Source organism: Stegodyphus dumicola, chromosome 7 (genome assembly GCF_044657685.1).
Source record: "Stegodyphus dumicola isolate Sdum_Otavi_A_Nest chromosome 7, ASM4465768v1".
Lineage (NCBI taxonomy): Eukaryota > Metazoa > Arthropoda > Arachnida > Araneae > Eresidae > Stegodyphus > Stegodyphus dumicola.
In genome coordinates this window covers 57,316,687-57,338,488 of record NC_140774.1, presented here as the reverse complement: position 1 = coordinate 57,338,488, position 21,802 = coordinate 57,316,687, and the positions used below count along the sequence as shown (strand labels likewise).

Genomic DNA, 21,802 nt, shown 5'->3' with positions numbered 1-21,802 from the left:
TAATTTAAGTTTTTTTCGTATTTTTTGGCTTCGTTTCTGTGAACTGTTTAATGTTCCGCTTCTCCTTTTTTTTGTACCTCGTAAAGAGAACATTCAAACGAGGACATTTATATACCGTTTTTCTACATTGTAATAAAGCCTCAGAATATCAATATACCTTTTATTTTACGGAAAAGAACTCTTCAGTGAATAAATATCTGAACAAAATTAGAATTCGTCATTTCTGATTTAAATTCTAAAATTAAATAAAAAGTATTAAGATTAAATAAAAAGTATTTACATTAAAACTTTTGTCTCACCAGCGGCCGAAAGGAAAAGGCGCTGGATATTGGTATTTCGGTCCTGGGTTCGAAACCCGGTGAAGGGCTGGCTGCATGAGCGTTTTCGTGGTTTTTCCCGTGTAACGTGTACGCGAGCCAGTTTTCTTAGAAATATTTTCACTAAAGCATACCTTCCTTCCCTTAGGCAAATAGCACTCGAGTCCTTTGCCACGATCATATAAACTAAACATTAAAAACACTTGATTTAATATGTTTTACAGGAGCTCATATGAAAGTGAGTTTAAAATTACAAATTATTTGGTTTGAATTGGAATTAATAGTTTAAAATTACAAATGATACAACCTCGGCCTTTCGATTTTGTTAGTGTGCTTTATTTTTAAGAATATTATTAGGCTATGTTTTTAAGCGGATGAATTTTAGTTGCACAGTTGATTTTCACAAGGAATTAAGTATCCTTATAAGTTAATCTTAAGTGTTGTTATAGAATCATTGCCATTTCAGAAACATATCATTATCTAATGTTTATTGTTATGGACTACTCATAAATATCTTCAATCAGATTCGGCCAAAAGCGTTATGTCTATTCAGTAGAATTCCTATTACTCAGAATTTCCCTTATCCGAACCTCTGTGTCTTCTTTATATAGTCCAAGTAAAATTTAAATTGTTTACCTATTTACGAATTTTTAATCCTTTCATAGATTCAAATTCTGCGAAAAAATTATGAAGTGTAGTACATTCTTTAAGAACTAAACTATTAATTAAATGTGAATGAACGCAAAAGCACGTAGATCGGCATGAATTGCTTTACTTGACTGGTTTAAAAGAAGCATTCTGCATAAAACTGACGATTCCATTTTTGTTGTTTTGGTTAAAATTGTAAACTGAGTGCAACAATTTAGTAATATGCACTGTATTGTTAAATTTATTATTTATATTCATGGAAAAATAATTTTTATTGAAGAGAAAAGTGTGATCTGTCTTAAATAGACGAAAAAATAATTTTCGTAGTTAAGTAAAAATAATAAAATGTATTTAAGACAATACGAAAGAAATACAGTTTCATTATTCTATTTTAAATGAAATAGAAATTGGTTGTATATTTCAGCAAATAATTTCATTGCTTCATTTCATCAAGGCAAGGGTTTTTGTTTAGCTTTACGAAAGCAAAAATACTTTTAACTGCGTGATCTTTGTTACGATAAAGGAAAAAATAAAATTCCCTCACGTGTAGTGCAATAGATAAGTATTTAACCTATGAAAATGGTCAATCCTAGTATCCGAATCTACTGTAGTCCTATTTAGCCTGAATGTTAGGAGTTAGTACTTTCTTTGGAAATCGGAAAGAATGGTTCATTAGAGAACTATTTTCTCCCTATCGGAAAGTAACATGACTTCAGCAAAATTCCCAAGGTATAAAATTTTTATTTTTGTGACTATTTTTAGAAGGGCTGAGTTTATCATATTGTATTTTTTACGATCTGATTTGAGGTCTTTTGAAATCTTTTCGAGAGAATCTGCAGTATTCGTAATTTGCTAAACTGTTTGTCACCAGGCGTATATTTGAAGATCATGGTTGGTTTACAGTTATCAAAAAAGACAGTCAGAATTTTCATTTTAGAATAAAATGTAGGAACATTCAAAGCATTTTTAATCGATAAATTTGATCTAAATATGATTTATTCCCGAATCATTCAATGTTCTATTTTTATCTGCCTCTATTCTCATGTAAAAATAAATATTTGAGACCTAGAACAAAATTTATTTGAATGGAAATAAATCGATATTTGGATAGGTGTATGCATCTTGGATTCAAGCATACGGAAAGAATTTTATTTTCGGCTCGATGAACGTTTGAATCTACTGTAACTTCTATTTTAGTTGATACGTATTAAAACAAGTTAAAATGTTATGCGTGTGATACTTTCAACAATGATTCGTACAGCTGCTAAACTCGGATGGAAAAAAGAATGAAGAGAAAGTGAAAATCATTTTTTAAAGGAATTGTATGGTCGTTGTTTTATTTGCTAATGTTGTCAGAAATTTTGTGTATGGCTGGAGGTAATAGTGACTCCTTGTCATCGAATTAATCAAAATTTTTTGAAGATTTTAGTGGAATTCAGCGATGTAAAATTGGTTACAAAGTTTTTTTCGTTGACAAATTTGTAGGTTAAGTTATTCAATTACGGCAAAGCCTCGAGGGCTATTTGCCTAAGAGAAGGGATGCTTTCGTGGAGGACTTTCTAAGGGAAACTGGCTCGTATACACGTTACACATGGGGAAAAACACCTTGACAAATTTGTAACCCCAAAAATTCCATTCAAGTGCAGTTTTCAAAGTTGTGTGCTTGAATTTCGCATTTCTTTCTTTCCAAACTGTGTTAATTTTTAGTACATATATTATGTTTGAATACTTTCATTCTGTATTGCAAGTTACGTTTAAAACATGGAAAATAAAATTTGAACCGGATCAGAGGTTCTCAAGTGGTTGAGCGGGAATTTCATATTTTGTAAGGCGGAATGTGATCAGCCTTTTATTTAGCTTTTAAGCATTTAATTTTAATTTATGAACATAAAAAAAACTACTGTTTTTCAAGTTTTGGTATTTATCAAAATTTTCTGTCCTTTTTATTGTTAATTTATAATACACGAGTTTTAAAATAATATAAATATATATATATTTCGATTTTTGGAGAGGAAGCAATGTCTAGCAACGATGAAAAGGATGCATGGTGCAAAACTTACCTGCCACACAGAAATTGCAGTATTTTAAATAATTGATAATTTCGCCAAGGCAATTAACTTTTTCAGTAAAGCTCTTGTTTTATTTACTACATCAGGTGTTATAATGAAATTATTTACGATAATTGCACATATTTTGTCTAAGACGCATGACCACTTCTGGTGGTTAGTGTCAGCGACCACCGCCCACAGAACACATCCCTACAAATCAATATCTATGGTACTCATGGAAACAGTTTTTCTTTTTCAAGGAGAGTGCAACTGTGCATGTGATGCATTCCCACACTGTTCTTACAGTCTTTTTCTTGGTGCTGCAGAATACACATCGTCGTGATGTTGCCTTCGATGGCTGATTCTTATTTTCATGAAGACAAATTGATGCATCAAACTACTAGCTTATGTTTCTTGATTACCATCTAGTGAACTACAAGGGAACTTCAGAAACGTCAGTCTAGAAAACCAATCACACGAGTGAGTAAGACGTTCAGTAGAAAAGGTGGTTACTGTAGGTAACCACCTCCCTTTGAAGAGTTAATGTACCACTGAAAATAATGAATCTTTGGCATTTTATATTAACTATTTGGGCTGAAAACTGCATTGTTTCTTAAATGTCTGTTGTTGGACTGATGCGAATTTAATTTGTCATTCGATATTTGTGACCTAATTTCAGAACGTGCTAGTCTGAGTGTATGGGCTTTTCTGTTTTTTCCTTTTAATCAGGGTAAATCAGCTCAAGTTAAGCAGTTTCAGTTTCCCTATGAAGATAGCCACACTAGTGGTAGGATTGTTATGACCACTGAATACTGGTAGTTAGAACCGGATTCGAACTCGGGCGTATAGGCTGGGTGCATGTTTTTTTTTTCTGTCGTTTTCCCCGTGTGTAATGAGAATATGACACGATAAACCTTGGAAAATCCTCCAAAAAGGAATGAAGCTGTACACGAAGGCCTACCTCTCCATAGGCTGATAACCCGCAAAATTTTAATGTATAGAAAACTGAGCTATAACGAATTCAGTAAAAACAAAGAGGATGTAAATTTTATAATATACTGCAAAGTTTTACTTTCATTCGAAGTAAAAGTGCCAACGGCAGTAGAACACTAGATTCCAAAACTGAAAATGACAGTGAAACTCCTTGATAATTTTCAAACAGCTGTGATATTTTAATACTTGCATTTCGTTACTTAAAAATTACATCTGAAGATTTCTGAAAACATTTTCTGAAAGATTTCTGGGGCCCACTAGCGGCCGAGCGGTAAAGTTGCTGAACACTGGTAGTTCGGTCCGAGGTTCGAATCCCGCGAACGGGCTGGCTGCATGGGTGTTTTCGTGGTTTTCCCCATGTGTAACGTGTATACGAGCCAGTTTCCCTTAGAAAGTCCTCCACGAAGGCATCCCTCCTCTTAGGCAGATAGCCCTAGTGTGCTTTGCAATAATGAAATACACACCCTGAAAGATTTCTGAAATATGCCTGCAAATACTGCTTCATCTGAAGGCAAAGCAGTGAAATACTTTCTTAGACTCGCGAAAAGGATTATTTACAGAAAACTAAGAGACAGGAGAGAAAAGACCGCTAAGGTTTGATTACTTGACCGGCATTCGAATCCTGGTGAACGGGCTGGTTGCATGTACATTTCTGTGGTTTTCCGAATATGTACGAGACACCAAGACATCCCTTCCTTTCGATAGCCCTATTCTTGCTTTGCCATATCTTATAAACAGGCTTTAACCATAACTAAAATAGACAAAATGTATCTCATGTTGAGCTGCAGAGCAATTTTTTGTGTTTGCTTCCAACCTTAATCTTGAAGTTAGAGAATTCGGATAGAAATGTGTTGAGAATAGCAGCATATTTAAAGATTAGTAAAATGATAGTAGTTTAAATGAAAATTGTTTTTCAAAGTAAATTCTGAGAGCTGAAAAACTGCGACAGGTTATTAAACTAGTTGTCCGAAACATTTTCATTTTTAAGTTTCATTTGAAATTTCAGATTTTCCTGTTGGTAGTTTATTGTTTATATCACGCTAATTCCTTCTGTCTAAACAACACCGAGATGGTTTTGAATGCGATCGTGCAATAGCTATCGGTATTTTCATATGCACCTTGAGTAAGAAAGTTCATTGCTGGTCATACTCACTTAATATTTCAAGGTGTTCTTAATAGGTTCAGGCCTATGTGCACTCATGTGATAAATGTTATGTTGAAGGATGTTTACGTTGTAATGATATATTCAAAGTTTCCTTTTTGTACTATTTCACCTTGGGCAATGCAGGAAATACTGCAGTGTTGGTTACATCTGGGAAAATTTTATTATCAACCCACTCTTCCTCCTTCCAAAATTCATTTTCTCATCACCTGTGTTTATATGAAATTTACGCTTTGATCCTCTCGAAACATCCAACATCCTAGTAAAGGTTTATTTCCTTACATATTTATTGTTGTATCGTATTCTTCTGATCTTCGATCAGATTCCAAATGAGATTGGCCAAGAGAAAAGGTAGAACGTTTTAAATTGTTTATGCTAGCAAAGTTTGGTCTTCTTTGCTAGCATAAACGAAGTCCAAACTTTTAATAGACTTAGAGCGAATTATCGTTTCGTATCGTATGAAAAGAACTAAAATAAATGCACGATTCGTGCCTACAAAGCAGCCGATCACTAACTTAATAAATTAAAATTTAAAGCTAAGCTTTAGTAAGTTGGCTCAAACTTTTCAGCGGCATAACGATTTAAATATCAGCAGCTATAATGCAAGCCGAAGAATGCTGTCTTACCTGAGCCTAACGTGGCCTCGAGAGGCAGAAACACGCTCTGTCTAACAATCTGAAAATCTCACGTTATGTAATCTCGAACTAATTACTCTGGTAGGGAAACAGAAGAGAGTATAATGGTACAGATCCCCTAACTTATTAAATAACTAGTTATTTAAAATAATAAAGGAACTTTATGTATTCTATAGATGAGAATATAATTTTTGCCCCTACGCATGCCACATTTTGAGAAAACAACCTAGAGGACTGAATTCAGGGCTCTTTTATCCCTCTCGCCCCACCAATGGCCGAGTGGCTAAAACCTCTGACAGCTGAGAATTAGAGGTGTGTTCTATTCCAGGCGAACGAACTGGCTGATTGGATAAGTTTTGCTCACGTGTAGCGTGTTATGAGAGCCAATGCTTCGTTAGAAAGTTCACAAACGCGCCACTTACCCTAGCCAGGTAGCTCTCTAGTTTATTTTCCTTAGAAAATTCTCCGCGAAGCATCCTTCCCCTTAGGCAGATAGCCCTGGCGTGTTTTGCCATAATTAAATAAACGAAACCAAATCAGTCTTTGCCATATTCAAATAATCTAACGTAATCTTTAACTTTTTCTTACACCTCAGATTCTCGATGGGCCTTTCATCTCGACGGATTTTATATGCTTTCATGGTGGAAAAACACTGTAAATTCACAAACATCTCTTCTCAAGTATTTTAACCCTGGCTCACCGACATGGCAGCGAGATCAGTTAACTATCATGCTAGTCAAGGCAGATACTTGCATATTTAACATCGGTTTGAGAGTATTAACCACATTACTGAATGCGATGCTTATTTCTATACATTCTGGTGAAAGTGTGTCTTAATTTGGTGGAACTTTATAAAATTTTAAATTTGTCGTATTGGTGCCTGTCGACAAAATATGTTTGAGAAATTTGTATAGCCACATGTCTGAAAAGCTGTATTAATAGCAGAGCCGCTGTGATCTATTCATATTCCGTGATGCAGCTTTGTAAATACCCGAGTATTATGTTGTACCAAAATTTGGAATTCTTTCATAGATATTTAATAAACTATTTGGTGCAAATAGTACATATTATCCCATTGACCGGCCAAGTAGCACGATTTAGCGCCAATTATGGATGATTCCCTTCCTTTAGAATTTCGCAGTAAAGACTGGCGACATGGACCTTATAAGAAATAGACTAACCCAATTGCGTTTTCTCCCTTGTCTGGCGCGTTCCCGGCTGTCACCTTGATCACATCCGGAGGAGTAGGGACGACTTCCAGAAATTAGCAATGGTTGGCTATTGCAGCGCGTACAATTGTCACGAAAAAGCTGGTGGTAGTGTCTCATTTCACAAGTAAGAATTTTTAAATATTTTTATTTTTGACACTGAGATTGCTTTTTAAATACTTAGCATGTTTTTCAAGCATAATTAGCGTTCTAAATAATTATAAAGCTGTTGCATGCTTTCAGGCTTGTATATATTTTTAGCTTTTCCTATGATGTAAGCGAATTTGTAACTTCTTCTTTTAGAAAATATTTTAAATCTGAACTAACAGAAAAATTCAACCAAGTAATTTTCTCTTACAATTACTAAAACTATAACTAATACTAAACTATAGCTAAATACTAAAATGCCTAAAAATGAATATTTGAAAGTTTTTCTTTAAAATTTATAATTTTTTGCTTCTTTTTTTAAATTATAGGTAAATTTTAATTCCTAGCATTATAACTAATCAAAAATAAGAATATTTAAGAACGAAAAGTATACATCTTATATAGCTGGTTTTTTTGTTAAAAGCTTAGCTTATAAAGTAAAATGTAATATCTGTTTCTCAGCTTTAGTTTCAACAGAACCATATGATGGTTCGCTAGGTTTCAAATATTATAAATCTGGATGTAAAGGTTTGACTTCTCTTTCCAGTGACGTCCGAATGATCTGCAAAAATGCAAAAATAATTTTTAGGCAGACTGAAAAGGAGTTTAAATTAAATTAAAAAAATATTATAAATTTCATGACTCTAAAGGTCTTAAAAAGCGTAGAAACACATATATTTCCTTCTCTTCAAGACCATATTTATGATGATGAGCCAGATAAAAACCACCTGATTAAATTAATTAAAGCAGTGATATTTCAATATTCAAATCAGAATGCATCATGCTGTTGCATGTTACAATGAATCTCAACAGAACATATTCGAAGCAGATTTACTAAATTAATTTAAGCATCAATAAACCATATTATCTGTTTCTCTTCCTCTTTCTCTCACTCTAAATATATATATATATATATAGATGTGTGTATTTACATTAAGAGATAAATAGATATAATCTTGTTTTGACAAATATTTGAAATAAAAAGTGAAGTAAGCGAATTTTTCAATGCAACAAATATCCTAAATTGTTTACTTTCATACATATGTATTTATGGATGTATAGTCATTCTGCTTAAAGTATTTACAGGTATATAAAATTACAAGGTTACTTTAGGCGCATTAATAAAAATTTAAGATTGGACATCTAATATCTTGTATTTTATAGTAATTATTTTTTTTAATTTATTTCTAGTTCCGCATAAGATTTTTTTATTTACTGCGAATTTTTTTTTAATTTTTCATTACACTCAGAAAAGTTTATGCACCGAATTTTATGAGTTATTAATATTGTCAAAAATGATCATCTTTTAATACCATAATAATTTTGAAAACAGAAAAAATAAATAAAACAATCCTTGTTTTCTATAAACATTTGAAATGATAAATATTTGCTACTACTGCCTGAAAATGTTCATAAATTTAAAAAAAAAAATTACCAAATCTTGTTTAATTTTACCTTATTTGTTTCATAGCATATAATGTACTATCAATCTTACTTAATTTTACTTTATTTGTAGGCAAAAGTAAATTCACAAATTTTTTTGTTTAGAGTTTTTACCGTTTTATCAAAGTAATAATATTTAGACAAGAATTACGCTTATGCTCAAAATGCAGTAAAAAAAATACTCAAAATGCACTAAAAAGTGGTTTCATGAGATATATAAAATCTTATTAGCAAAAACTGTGATTTTTATTATCTTATCATTTATACAACGTATCGCATTTAATAATTAAAAAGAGTTATGTGATACAAACGCCATATGTTTCAATGTTACAATAAACTAAATCGTCTCTACTCTCTCTTCCCGACATGTGTGTGACGCACGCCCCGCCCACTGGGTTAGTCTATTTCTTATAAGGTTCATGATTGGAGACCGTTTCGGAAATTTCCGGCAGCCGTCGACGAGATGATACCTTAGTACCATTGCAAATTTTCCATTACTTAGTATCTTGTTGGCTACGGTGTCAGAACTAAAACTTTCAGTAGCGATTGGAAAGAAAGAGTCATTTTAATTGATACCAAACTGCTTTGTTAGGCATATAATAGCCGTTTTGTGATGAATGGGTTAAGTATGTAATAAATCATTCTATTGTGAGAGAGGTAATTTGTAAAGTATTTCTAGAATTTTTAGTCTTATTCTACGCTACGTTATTGTGCTTTTCATTATCCTCTTGCTTTGGTAAGTGTTGCCACTGCACGAAACATTACGTTCAATCATACCAGTGACTAAAGGTCTTCACGGTCATTTACGATCAAGTGCATAGATGATCAGTGTTTTTAGGTTTAGTTTTAATTCAATAATCTCTCAATTTTCTGTGCCGCCTTGCCTAGTGGCTTGTATGTTGACCTTCAGCGAAAGTTAACTATAGGTTACATACAACCAACTACCTTGACCATTGATGTCCTTTAATTTCATTTTGAATAATTTATCTAAACTTATGCGAAACCCCACAATTTGACCTTTAATCAGTTTGTCTCGGAGGTAGACGGTCTTGGGTGGTCACGTTTGGTTTAATTTTAACAATCTGAATTATTAAATACACATAATTTGTTTTATGCTCGATTGATAACTTAACATTTATAGTATTTTTTTTATTTATGAGAGTAGTTCGGATTTTAGTCACTTTTCTCTGAATATTACATCATACAACTTGTTATATTTGTTATTTATGATATCACACTATATTAGCTACTGTACGGGAGGTTCGCGAAAGGTGACTACATGTGTTCGTTAACTGCTAAACCTAGGCATGTGTTTCCACATGCAGAGTACCTTTAAATAAGGTCAGGGGTTTCTGAAAACAATTTCAGCTTGAAGGTAGGTTTTTTTTCTCAAAGTAAAATTTACTTTTTTATTTGGTACGTGTGCCACAGGAAGCTCGGTTTACTTTTTAATGAGGTAAATGTAAATATGTCTCGACTTACGTGCAAAATTCTTGAGGATTTTAGAAAATAAGTTTACTGAGTTAGATTACTTTTGACGCATAATTTTCATTAAAATTATATCCCTCTGAAATTTTTTTTAAATTTTAGGAACATATATAGAACAAAAGCATTTCGTTAGTGATTAATGTTTGCTGTGTTGGATAAAATAGTACTTGAATTTGTACATCACCTCAAGAAAATACAAATTACGAATATCTGATTGAATTTTGTACGTAACAGTGAGAAGTGTCTTTTTATTTAACAGTGAGAGTGTCTTTTTATTTATTTTGCAATGAAAATGGTTTACTGACTAGACGTCTTGAATTTCAAGGTCTTTTTGTATAACATTAAACTTTTATATTAATTATTAATTAAGGGGCTTTGTCCCCGAAGGACTATTGTTTTCTTTTTGCTATTTTGCGTTGAAAACTTTAAAAGGCTGTATCATTTTTCAAATCGTAGCCACCAAATACTATCGCCCTGTATTATATTTGAAGAAATTAAATACTGAAGAATCTGCATAAATGTATGTATGTTTCTCGCATTGGGATAAAACAGTAATACCTAGAGCCATTCAATTTTGAATGACTTAAACCTACTGCGAATATGGGCATCTGAAAGCCCAAATTTGAAATTTGGGATTTGTTTTATTATCGATTTCATATTTTGTAAACCTTTTAGCGAATTTTTGATTAACAAACTCAACGATTTAAAAACGAGCAACGGCAACACTCTACGGGGAGGGGGAGGGTACCTTTTTATCTCCAGCGCGCGGAACTGTGTATCGGAAATTCTAAAGATATACTCCTTTTAAAATTATTTTGCGACATTGCTGTTGAACTGAATTTTATGGTTTAAGTGCAAAGAACATGATATTTAATAAATATAAGTAATACACAAAACGGTAAAAAAACGCCGCTTTGGACGTAATTTAAAATCTGAAACCTTTCATTTTTTTTAATATTAAATTTATTTTCATTAAACTTCATATTTAAAAAAAAAAAAAAAAAAAAAATCAAACTTAGTACTAAAAATTCTGTATTTTATTTGAAGGTACATGTTTAGGATAAATAGTTAAAGAAATGAAACCTGTAATCACCTTTCACGAATATCCTGTATAAGTATCATAACATTAGTTGTAACCTAAACGTTATAAAGGGCACAGAAAGATGGGTTTAGGTGTATAAATACAAAATGAATTACAAAAAATAAAGTGCAAAATAAATTCTTTAGTGATCTTGATGTGTTTAAAAAAAGCGTAGGCAATTGGGGAATCAGTTGGCCTAATTAGATGCAGGATTATTGAATCGATTCGCTTTGTAAATAACAGAGCAAAAATGATAAATTTCTGAGTAAAATTAATATTTGCTGTGTTAAACCGACAGCTGCACACAAGTTAAAGAAAGTCTTTCGAAGTTAAAGGAAATTATTTCGCGGAGAACTACATCGCAGTTGCGATAGACGTTCTTCATTAACGATTTTTTAAGAGAATACCTTTCCGTTTTTTAATGAGAAACTAGATTATGATCTAAATTTTCATAAGCCAAATACTACGAACATGGCTTTGTTGGTAAGAGAGTTAATTTAGCATTTTGACTTAAGATTTTTTTTCGTAATATAATCACTTATATAAAAGTCGTGTGCATTATATGTAGTTTCTTCACCTTCTCTCAAAAAATTGCTTCATGCTTCTGAAGTATTTTCTTTCCAAAATAAATCCTGTACATTATTTGAAGTTTCTTTATCCGGAAACGTTCCTATGCTTTTATGATTAATAATAGAAATAAAATCAAAATTTAGCATCCAGTTTGTAAAGTATTAGTATCTTATTCAGAGTCAACAAATAATAAAATGAATTTTTAACCATGTTTGTATTTTCTTGTCCAGTAATTTACTAATACTGCTGCCTGCAGGATATGCTTTCTTATATACACATTTTAAGCAAAAACTTGAAGTGTAATGCACTTAACTAAAATACTCTGACGAACAGGGAGAATTCTGGTAGTAACGTAGCCATTAAACAACAAAGTCACAAAAACGAACGAGCACTTGTCCCATTCGCTGGGATTAGAATCGGTATCGAATTACCGATCTTGAGCTGTCTTTGCGACTCGGCAGTTGGTGAGCCGACGTCCACAGGAGATCAAATTCGTCTGGAACTGTCACTAGCCATCCTAAACAGATTTCGCTCTAATACTTTAAATTTTAATTAGATACTTTCATGGAAGTTCTTTCAAGTGAATTGAATGAACTATGGAACATTCTTTCCAAATATCGGTATCAAATTCAAAACGTTTGTTTAGTTATAAATATTCCTGAGAATGGTGATAATTCATAGCTTTAATGACCGTCTTGTCATAAAAGAGAATATTATTAGCATCTAATTAAATATATTTACCTGTTAATTAGAGAGTCTAAGATCAACCGGTTTATTTCCCTCGAGTAAAATGGTACTGAAATCGTGCTTGAAAGTGTTACAATATTTCGTCTACTTTTCTCTCCTCCCCAATGATTTAGGTCATTGTGTTTGTCACTAGTTGACCAATGTTTGCTTAAGGGGATACGATCTTAGGTTCATTTATAGGTAATTCAGAACTACATAGTTTCATCCCATACGGCATATCGGACCACTTGCTGTTGCGTCTGGAGGCACTGAAGGGTGGTTGATTTACCTAACAGAAATTCAGCAAAGGTTACGATTTTAAAATATGCAGTTTAAACTGTAAAATTTAAAATAAACGATAATGTTTAATATTAGAATGTTGGTCATATGTTAGTGAAAATACTAATTTCCATAAAATTGCAGACATTTAATTATGCCGCAATGTACAATAATATGAGAAGAAGTTTTGTCAAGAATTGCAGCGAGATATTATAGGTACACATAATTTTTTTATCAAATTTGATATTCAATGCGTAAATTTGTGAAGACACGAAATTGAAATGTGTAAAGTAAATTATTTTTGTGCTTCGCTAATGGCTGTTTACATATTGTTTCTCTTCGTGTTTTTCATTTGTATAAGATTTTTATTCATAAAAAATTTTTTACTCGAATTGGTTATTTTTTATATGTTTGTGAAGATTGGGAGTAAAGTATGGAAATATAGCAGTGAAAGATGAATTATTTCTAATTTTTCAACTTTTTATGTTCTCTAGTATTTGATAATTTGGCTTCCTGAGACTTTTCGCATTCATCTTCACGGCACTAACTTATCCTACTATACCATACTGTATTCCATAGAACTCTTAAAACAGATTGATGTTTTTGATTTAAAGTTACCATTTTGAAGAACCATCACTTCAAGTTAGTGAACGTTACGTCTAGTTAGTGAACGAACAAGTTGGTACTAGAGAAACGTTACTCTAAAATTACGTTTAGAACGGGAGGGGAACAGGCCGGAACAGACGATCTTTTTGGAATAGCAACAGATATCCGTTGAATATGGAAAAGTTAACTGTGCAATAAAAAATTAGATTAAAATTTAAGTGACTTTCACTGAAGTTGGATAGTAATTGCATTTGATGTAGCTCATGGCATTTCGAAGATATAAGCAGGCTTTGGGTTTTAACTTTTGACTATTTTAATAGCGTACCGCAAATTTAAAAATATTGGACGTACGGCAACAGTATGGCGATAAAGGCTGGAGAATAGTGACAAGGATCACATCCCTTGATTCATTTCAGGTAATGAACATACAACACTGTCATACAGAGCAATTCAGTGCTGGAATTTCTGCTAACATCATTATGAAACCTGTAGAAATCTTCATGCAAGATATGAACTTTAACTACCCATACATTATCTGAATGCCATTATCTGCGTCAAATTATAGCAAACTTCAGCTTATTAAACAGCTTCGAACTGCATCTAAGCTCCGAGAAAGAACCGTTTTACTCTGATAGAGTGAAAACGAGTAATCTAGTTTTGACGAGCCATATTTCCGACTGATTTGGGGCAGATGAAAATCCATAGGCGGAGAAAACCGCATTCATCAGTGCTTATAACACGTTAACAGAAACAAGAATTAGAATCTGGTAAGAAATAGTCCTTTAATATAACTGCAATCTGCTGTGACTCGTTGCCTTTTAATATCACTTCTTATGTCATTTACGTTATTATAACGCACTCACTATGCTGGATTTGGCTGTTGCCAGCGATACAATGTGCAACCACACACGTACTAAGTTGTTCGAAGATCACAGATCAAATTACAGATCGTTCTTTGGAAGAAAGTGTTCATTGTTTACAGATTTTTGTTAAATACATCGTCGGGGATCTAGTCCAGGATTTTTACTCCTCAGATGTTCTACTGTACGTTGTCATGTCATTCCAGTTTTCCTAACTACTTCAGTGAATATATATATATATATAGATGTTAATATCGTATTAGGTACATTTGTTAATACTTGCGACAGCTTTCGAAATTCATTTGATGTCTTTCAATTTATTTCTATCTATTATTGAATATGAATGTTTCAAAATATTGTTTTTTAGTTTCTTAATGGATTTTCTTAATGGTAGTTAGTAAACGCATTGCCAATTATTTAAGAATAGAATGTGGTTTCATAAGAAAATAAAACAATTTCTGCAAAAGTGCTGTCCTGTGCGTTGTGATAATTGTTTAAATACAATAGTTCCCCCGAAAGGTTAAAAAATAATAGCTGTAATGTTTTGGTTACACTGTTTACATTTATGTTTTTTCATACAATGTTCCTTTCTTGAAAGAAAAAGCAGTAATTAGTAAAAACGAAGGAAACATTTTATATTTTATTATCACTTATACGTCAGCTTGTCTTCAAATTCCCACTTAGAATTGCATAAATTCATACTTTTGTATACAGCACATTTCGAAAGGAAACTAACGATTAAAAAAGTGAGTTTTGTAAATTTGTTTCAATTCTTTTTGTGTATCCACATTTATATTCACATTTATGTATTTCACATTTATATTTGTTCACACTTAAATGTGAATTGCCTGCACAAGACATGCTCTTCAAACGGAATAAATTTATCTTAGTCACAACGAATATATTTAATTTATTTATAAATAACTTTTAATGTTAACAATATCTATAATAAGATCATTCATAATATGTATTTTGAATCTTGTATTTTCAAAATTAAAGGAATGCAAGCATCCAGATAAAATACTAGATTCATTGGAATACTTCCAGTTATTCTCAACTAAATAAAAATATATATACATGAATTCTTTTAATCCAGAGGTGTTAATAAATACATGCTAGAGGTTAATTATAGCCTGAATCATTTTCTCGATATAATAAGCAGTAATGTGCCACGAACGTTAATCCGAATGTTATTGCGTGAAAACCTTCGCGAAAGTGAAACGTTGACGTTTAAATAATAAAATGAAAGCACTGCGAGATATCTTACTAAACTGATAGCGGTATTTATGCGCCATAGATTTATAATTGTGAAACAAACACAAAATAAAATATAAACAACAACATAAGCAAGCTCGTACGCGAAGTTTCAAATATTTAGCGTCACAAGAGCAATAGAAGCTCATTGGTCCATTTTTGAAACCCCTCCCTCAGTGGCGATACTGATGTGCACTTATGAATTATACAAACGGTAATATATGGCATTAAAATAAGTTAAATGAACTTTGTAGCGATATTTTGATCATTATTGAATATTTTTCAAACGAATAATCATCTCAGAAAGAAATAGCATTTCTGTGAATGGAAGCACAAGCTGTACTCTTTTGTTCGCTCTTTAGTTTACATCAAATCCTTTTTTAAACTTTAAAAAACTTTTTCCGAAAATTTATCCTAAATATCATTTGTGTGAAGCATTGAAAAATATTCAAACGTTCAAGAGTAAACATTGAAATTTATTTTTGTTTAGGGTGAATTTTTGCGAGTTTGAGAACGAATTTTAGTTCTTAAGTAATTTTGTTATTTTATTGCCAAGTAAAGATTGTTTTTCTTTTATAAAACTCACGAATCCTTCTTTGCCTTCTGAATTTATAGCCTTCATTCTGAACGTTATCTGTTATTTTTGCTTGCAAGTTCGTCGACAGTTCTTGCCTACTGGCCGCGTTCCAATTTATTTGGAAGACAATTGAAATGATTTTTTGTATAACTTAGAAGTGCAATAGAGTGTTAGGCAAAACGTCGCTGTAAGGTTTTGTAGTTACTTTCGTTGGCTTCGATAAAAGAAACATCGCGTTCGTATAGCTCTTTGATGAGAAGGTCCTCAATTAAAGAAAGGGCTTTCGGCCAATGTTCTAAACGCGATTGTGCAATGGAATGTCTTGGCATGTTCCTCTTGTGGAGCCGTTTTCCGGCTCTTTTCTTTCGGAATCTGGTGACATTTTATCTGTAAATAAAGTGTAGTTCAAGAAGCAAAACCTCCCCCCCCCTTATGTTTGAAAACAGTTTTTTGTTACTTAGATCATTAGAGGAAAAAAGGCTCTAGGAATGGAAATTTAAAGCAATTAATTTTTTTCTAGTATAAATTAAATCCGCGTAGGGAAGCAAGAAATATTGCTTACTGATATAACTGAAATAGCTGTATTATCTTAGTTGACTAGAAAAAAAATGGTTACATGTAAATCATGCATTCGGGGTTAAAACTAATGCAGTATAAAATATCATTAAAAGCATTCAGATATCATGAATAGAAAGTATAATTGTATTCTTATAATTGTGGATAATGGCGGCTAACGGAGACTTACTGTTATGACACCAGACTCGAGTTCGACTTCTAAGTAAAGCATGAAAAATTGTTATTGGAGTGTCTGTGAGGAGGAATAAGGGAACTCGAAATCCAACGATTTGGAATTCTTTCCGAGAGAATGGAAGTAGAAGTGAGGTATAAGATTCTCGCCTTTTAATCTTCAAAGGCGTTCGGTCAAAACTGGGATTGACGTTCAGCCTTCTGCACTTTTTAAAATTAAATAAAATTAATCTTTACACTCCTGAGTTGCATGAGTGCCTTGGCAATTTTCCCCATGAGTGACATGAATACAAAGTAGTGTTTCTAGCAATTTCTCAAGAAAACATCTCTCCTTTAGCAGATAGTTGTCATGTGTTTTGAGTTTATCAGTTAAACAAATCTCGCATTAAGGTTCACACTCGTATTATACAGTTTACTGGCTACCTCCGTGTAACGGAATTTATTCTTTGTTCAAAAGCGCGTTTCTCTAAAAATTCCTTGATACTGAATTAACACTATCTGGACATTCGGTGATGAGAAGTTTATTTAAGCCATTGAATGAGGTAATGATCGATCAGTGACTGAATAATTAAAAGCTTCTAAACACTGGAGTTGTTTTCACGGTACTTGCGTATTAACGCAACCAGGCCAAAATTCGCATAAATCGCCAAATTTGGCGACCCTACTTACGGCAACCCGACGTGTTTAGACGAAAGTTTATTTGTAAAAAGAAAAAATAACACTGGGCGTGTACTACCACAGCAATGGGTTTTCGGCGGAATTTGCCGAGAAAAGAAAGAGACTTTTTTGGTTACTGTACCTAACAGAAGCGCCGTTACCCTCATGGAAAAAATTTGCGAAAATATGAAGGAAGGAAGCATCATTTATTCGGATTGCTGGAAAGGATACAATACAAGTGAGTTCAAAAATGCTGGATTTCTGCATGGAACTGTTAATCACAAATATAACTTTGTGGATCCCAACACGGGCGTTCACACACAACATGTAGAGCGCATGTGGGGCTCAGCCAAATGGCGCAACAAAAAACAGAGAGGAACAGCCCGTCATCATCTTGACTCATACCTTATCGAATTTATATGGCGCCAAGCTCAAGCTGTTAATGGCGAAGACGGTTTTCAATCAGTGCTAAAAGCAATAGCCAAAAGATTTCCACCGAAAAAATAATTCTGCAACTTATTCAAATTCGAAACCGGAAGGGTTTAATTGCTATTTTATATTTTAAATAAAAAAATATAAAAAACTGTATTAAAAATTATCTGTAATTAATAAATGTACATTTTCTTTCTATTTATACTTTTTTACTCAACCTTACAAATCGCCCCAACCTGGTTGCGATAATACGTAAGTACTATGACGGGTTATTTATAATTTGACTTTTGAGGGTTTTCGAGAGTTTACTCATACCTAACGAAACTTTGAAGCAGTTTCGCTTAGAAAAGTTTTTCACGAAGGAGAACTTCCTCTTCGACCCGCATTCCTTGAAATGTAAATTTTTGTAAACTGTACAGTTTTACATTTTTGGTTATATATGTTTTCACCTTTGACCGAAAAAAGTGAACGTCATTTCATTTTAAAAAATAAAATAGGTAAAATGCAATAAAAAACCAATTTCATATATTTAATGCATTACTGGAACTCCGGTATTATTCCTGGTTAATTCCGATATTATTCCATTGATATTTGTATTGTTTACTGAGGTTAGACACGTAATTTTGTTTAAGAATAACGGCTTTGTTTACATAAATTGTTTATATAGCCTTGTTCGGTACTAAAAAGCTATTTCTCATGAGATTAAAGAACTAGATTTCCGAACTGCGCATGATATTTCCGAATTTTCACGTACTTTCCAGCTTCGAGATTATCTGTTGGAAAGTATCCCGGATTCTCTAAATATTTCTTGTTTTTATAATTGTCGATGTGAAATTTGCTAATACCGCTGTAGGTCGTCTTCGAGATACATTGTGGGCCATCCAAAATAATACTATCATAAAGGAAACAATCAGTAGGCTTGAAATTAACATCAAGTGTAGCCTTCGATAGGACATATAAAGGATTAAAATTGCAGTGCATATGTAATGTACGCCTGTCCCTCCGTCTAGAAAATCAAAGGATTCGCGTTTATATGTACATTTCCAGAGTATGATTTAGGCTAAGATGTTACGTAAATGAAAATGGTTAGCATTGCAGCGCATATTTAATGTGTGCCAGTCACTTTGTCTAAAAAATCAAAGGAGACTTGTTCATATATATAAGATCTTAAAAATATGGCTTAGGCTAAGATATTATCTGAATGCATGGAAACTGGCTAGCATAACTGCTTTTGAAAAAAATCAACAAAAGTTTATTTACCTGCCAGCTTTCGAATTGCCTACCGCCTGAAATTTTGAGAAACAGGATAACGGATAACATAAACATCAATCTGGCTTTATATAAGATCACTCCACCACACATAAGATTCTGCGAAAGCTTGATATTAATATGAATGTCAACAGTTACTTGTTTCCTGGACTTTAAAAAAGCATTTACAGAATCTAGCATGAGACCTTAAATAAACATTTTTCGCGAATCTAGTATGAGAGCGTGATCAGGAAATCTGATTGAGTATGAACTACCTGCTGTACTGTGACAAACTAGCTAGCTCAGTCAGCAAGCATTTCTTCAGCTTTTCCTTTTCATTCTAATATTAAGAGCATACCAGCTGAAGTGCTACAATTATATTTGCATAGGGCGCTACTATTTATCAATTTCATAAATGAAATAATTTTTCTTGTTGCAGAGGGAACATTTTCGACAGTGAAATTGCAATTTTTCCGAGCTCACTAAATGTAATCATCTTTCAGCTCCAGTATGCCGTCGACAGCTTCCAAGAATTCAGCAGTAAGTAGAGAGTAAAGATAAACGCAGAAAAATGCCTTTTGTTGTTATTTGGGGATGCGCAAAATGCGAAGACTAGTTGACACAATTTGAGACAAGTCTCAATTTCAAGGAGCATATTAATTATGCATTGAATAAATAGATGCAACATTTTGAATTTAATGGCTGTTTTGCAAAGAACCTCGCTACTTGCGATAAACACTAATTTAAGGTCCTGATCAAGCCTATAGTCGCCTACGCAGCTCTTACTTCGATTGCTACAATACCAACATATAGAGAACGATTAGAACATTTCCAGAATAAATGTACCAAAATTGTTATAAGTACACCTCGACTCATCCGTTCGTCTATTTGGAAAGCTAGTGGGCAAACGGTCAACTGATAATTTGACCCGGGCTGAAATCGCGGTGAAATTATTGGCTGTGCGAAAGTTTTCCTTATGTGTAACGTAAATGCGAGCCAGGTTTCTGCAGAAAGGCCTCCACGAAAGCATCCCTTGTTACCAGCAGATAGCCTTGGTTGCTTTGCTTTAAACAGTTAACAAAACCTAACCTAAAACTAAATGCGACCTAACCTAACGAAAAAATATTTTAACAGGTCACTAATAAAGATACAATATTGTATGCTTTAATTACTTAAATTAGAATACCTAGAACTTTAAGTAATGTGATAAATATCCTATTAAATGGAAATATGGTATAAAAGGTGTTTTCATTTTTCGTCCTTTATGAAAAATCTAGCAACTGGAAATGTCAGAAGGTCACTTTCTGAGCTTCATTCATTACTGAATAATTTAGAAAGCCGTATTTTACAAGGAAATAAAACCCTTTTCCAATCACGAGATCTTTCTGCCAATGTTAAAGGAAGTACCTTTCAGTCACTAATTAGCTGTGTGACGTAACAAAAATCAACATTCACTGTAACCGGACAGTCGAAACAAAAAAAGATTCTCTCGCATTCTTGAGCCAGCTGCCGAAAACGAGGAAAGTTTTTTTCAGTGTAGAGTTTGAGAAAACTTTGAGAAGCGCCCAAGCTACATTAACCTATGCTGCAGTCGCGACCGGTCTTCAAGATTCCTCGCTGAGCTTAAATCCAAGGTCTCTCTTTACGTTGTTGCGTCGCAAGTTCCTGGCAGATCTCCATACTCATGCAATCTTGGCTCCTGACAGGTGCCGAGCACACTATGTCCGCGTTTGTGCTCAACAAGTTGCTGGTACAGAACCTCACAGGTTAGTGATTTTGTCCATGCGTATTCCTCGGTTGTCAGCTTGGAAGATCTGATTTGTTTGTCATTGTGTTATCTTAAAATTCACAAGTTGCGTAATATTCAAAGTGCTAGTAAGATGCCATTTGCAAGCTACTGAGCAATTGTCTGACATACATATCCAAATGCTTAAGCTCGTTCGATTCGCGAAAGGTAAGTTTTTTCTTTCTTTCCGAGAGTGAGATTATGCATGCTTAACGCCTAAGACTCTAACCATTAATATGCGGAGCCGCAAATCATTAAGTTTCCTTATTTACTTGAAACTTTATTTTAAGAATGAATGGGGTGCCTCTTACTTTGACACATTAGCAGCATTTTTGTACTGTTAGTATTTAATAACAAGGAAAAGTAGTTAATATAAGATTGATTTATTCAATAAATCAAAGCATCCGGATCATAAGCAAAAATGCAAGTTTTAAAATAAAAAAATGGAACATTTGGCTTAGCTTCTTATTCGATAGTACAAATAACTATTTACTGTGAGGCAAGTGAGAAAAATTTTATTTTATCGCTTGTGGGAGTTTCACTTAAAAAGTGTTATGGAACTTCAAATATTTTTTATTTTCGTAAAACAATGTACACAGGCATTTTTCATGTACTACTTTTCCGCAAAATTTAATAACACTTATCCTCATTCGTCTAAGTACAATGTTCAACTAAATAAATCTACAAAAATTTGATTTACACTCTGAAACTATAATCTTTCATATATATATATATTCAGAGAACTCTTTGTGTGTAAAATGAAGCGTACAACCTCAGAAATATTATCACTTAATCTCTTAAAATACTATAATAAATAAAATACATACTACTGGATGAGCATTGAAAGCAATCTTCATGTAATACATTATTTTTGAAAGCTATTAACAAAG

The 21,802-nt window shown here is 33.0% G+C and overlaps 1 protein-coding gene and 1 long non-coding RNA gene across 7 annotated transcripts in view; one reads left to right on the top strand and one right to left on the bottom strand.

The window, feature by feature from the left end:
* The window catches only part of Mctp (multiple C2 domain and transmembrane region protein), a 312,273-nt gene that overhangs the window by 9,263 nt on the left and 281,208 nt on the right, over window positions 1-21,802 (top strand). The window contains exon 1 of one of the 4 annotated variants that reach the window (XR_015042007.1): window positions 20,657-20,892. The exons of 1 other annotated variant lie outside the window; for it this stretch is intronic. Coding sequence is in view for 2 of the 3 variants with exons in the window: in XM_085820253.1 (XP_085676379.1) it covers window positions 20,811-20,892 (82 nt within the window). In the remaining variant the exon portion in view is untranslated. Of the gene's footprint in view, window positions 1-20,656; window positions 20,893-20,914; window positions 21,081-21,802 lie in introns of those variants that run through there. 2 more of the 4 variants (XM_085820253.1, XM_085820255.1) reach the window with 2 other exon arrangements.
* Window positions 1-21,802, bottom strand: part of LOC146996189 (uncharacterized) — a 462,656-nt gene that overhangs the window by 424,924 nt on the left and 15,930 nt on the right. The window lies entirely within an intron of this gene.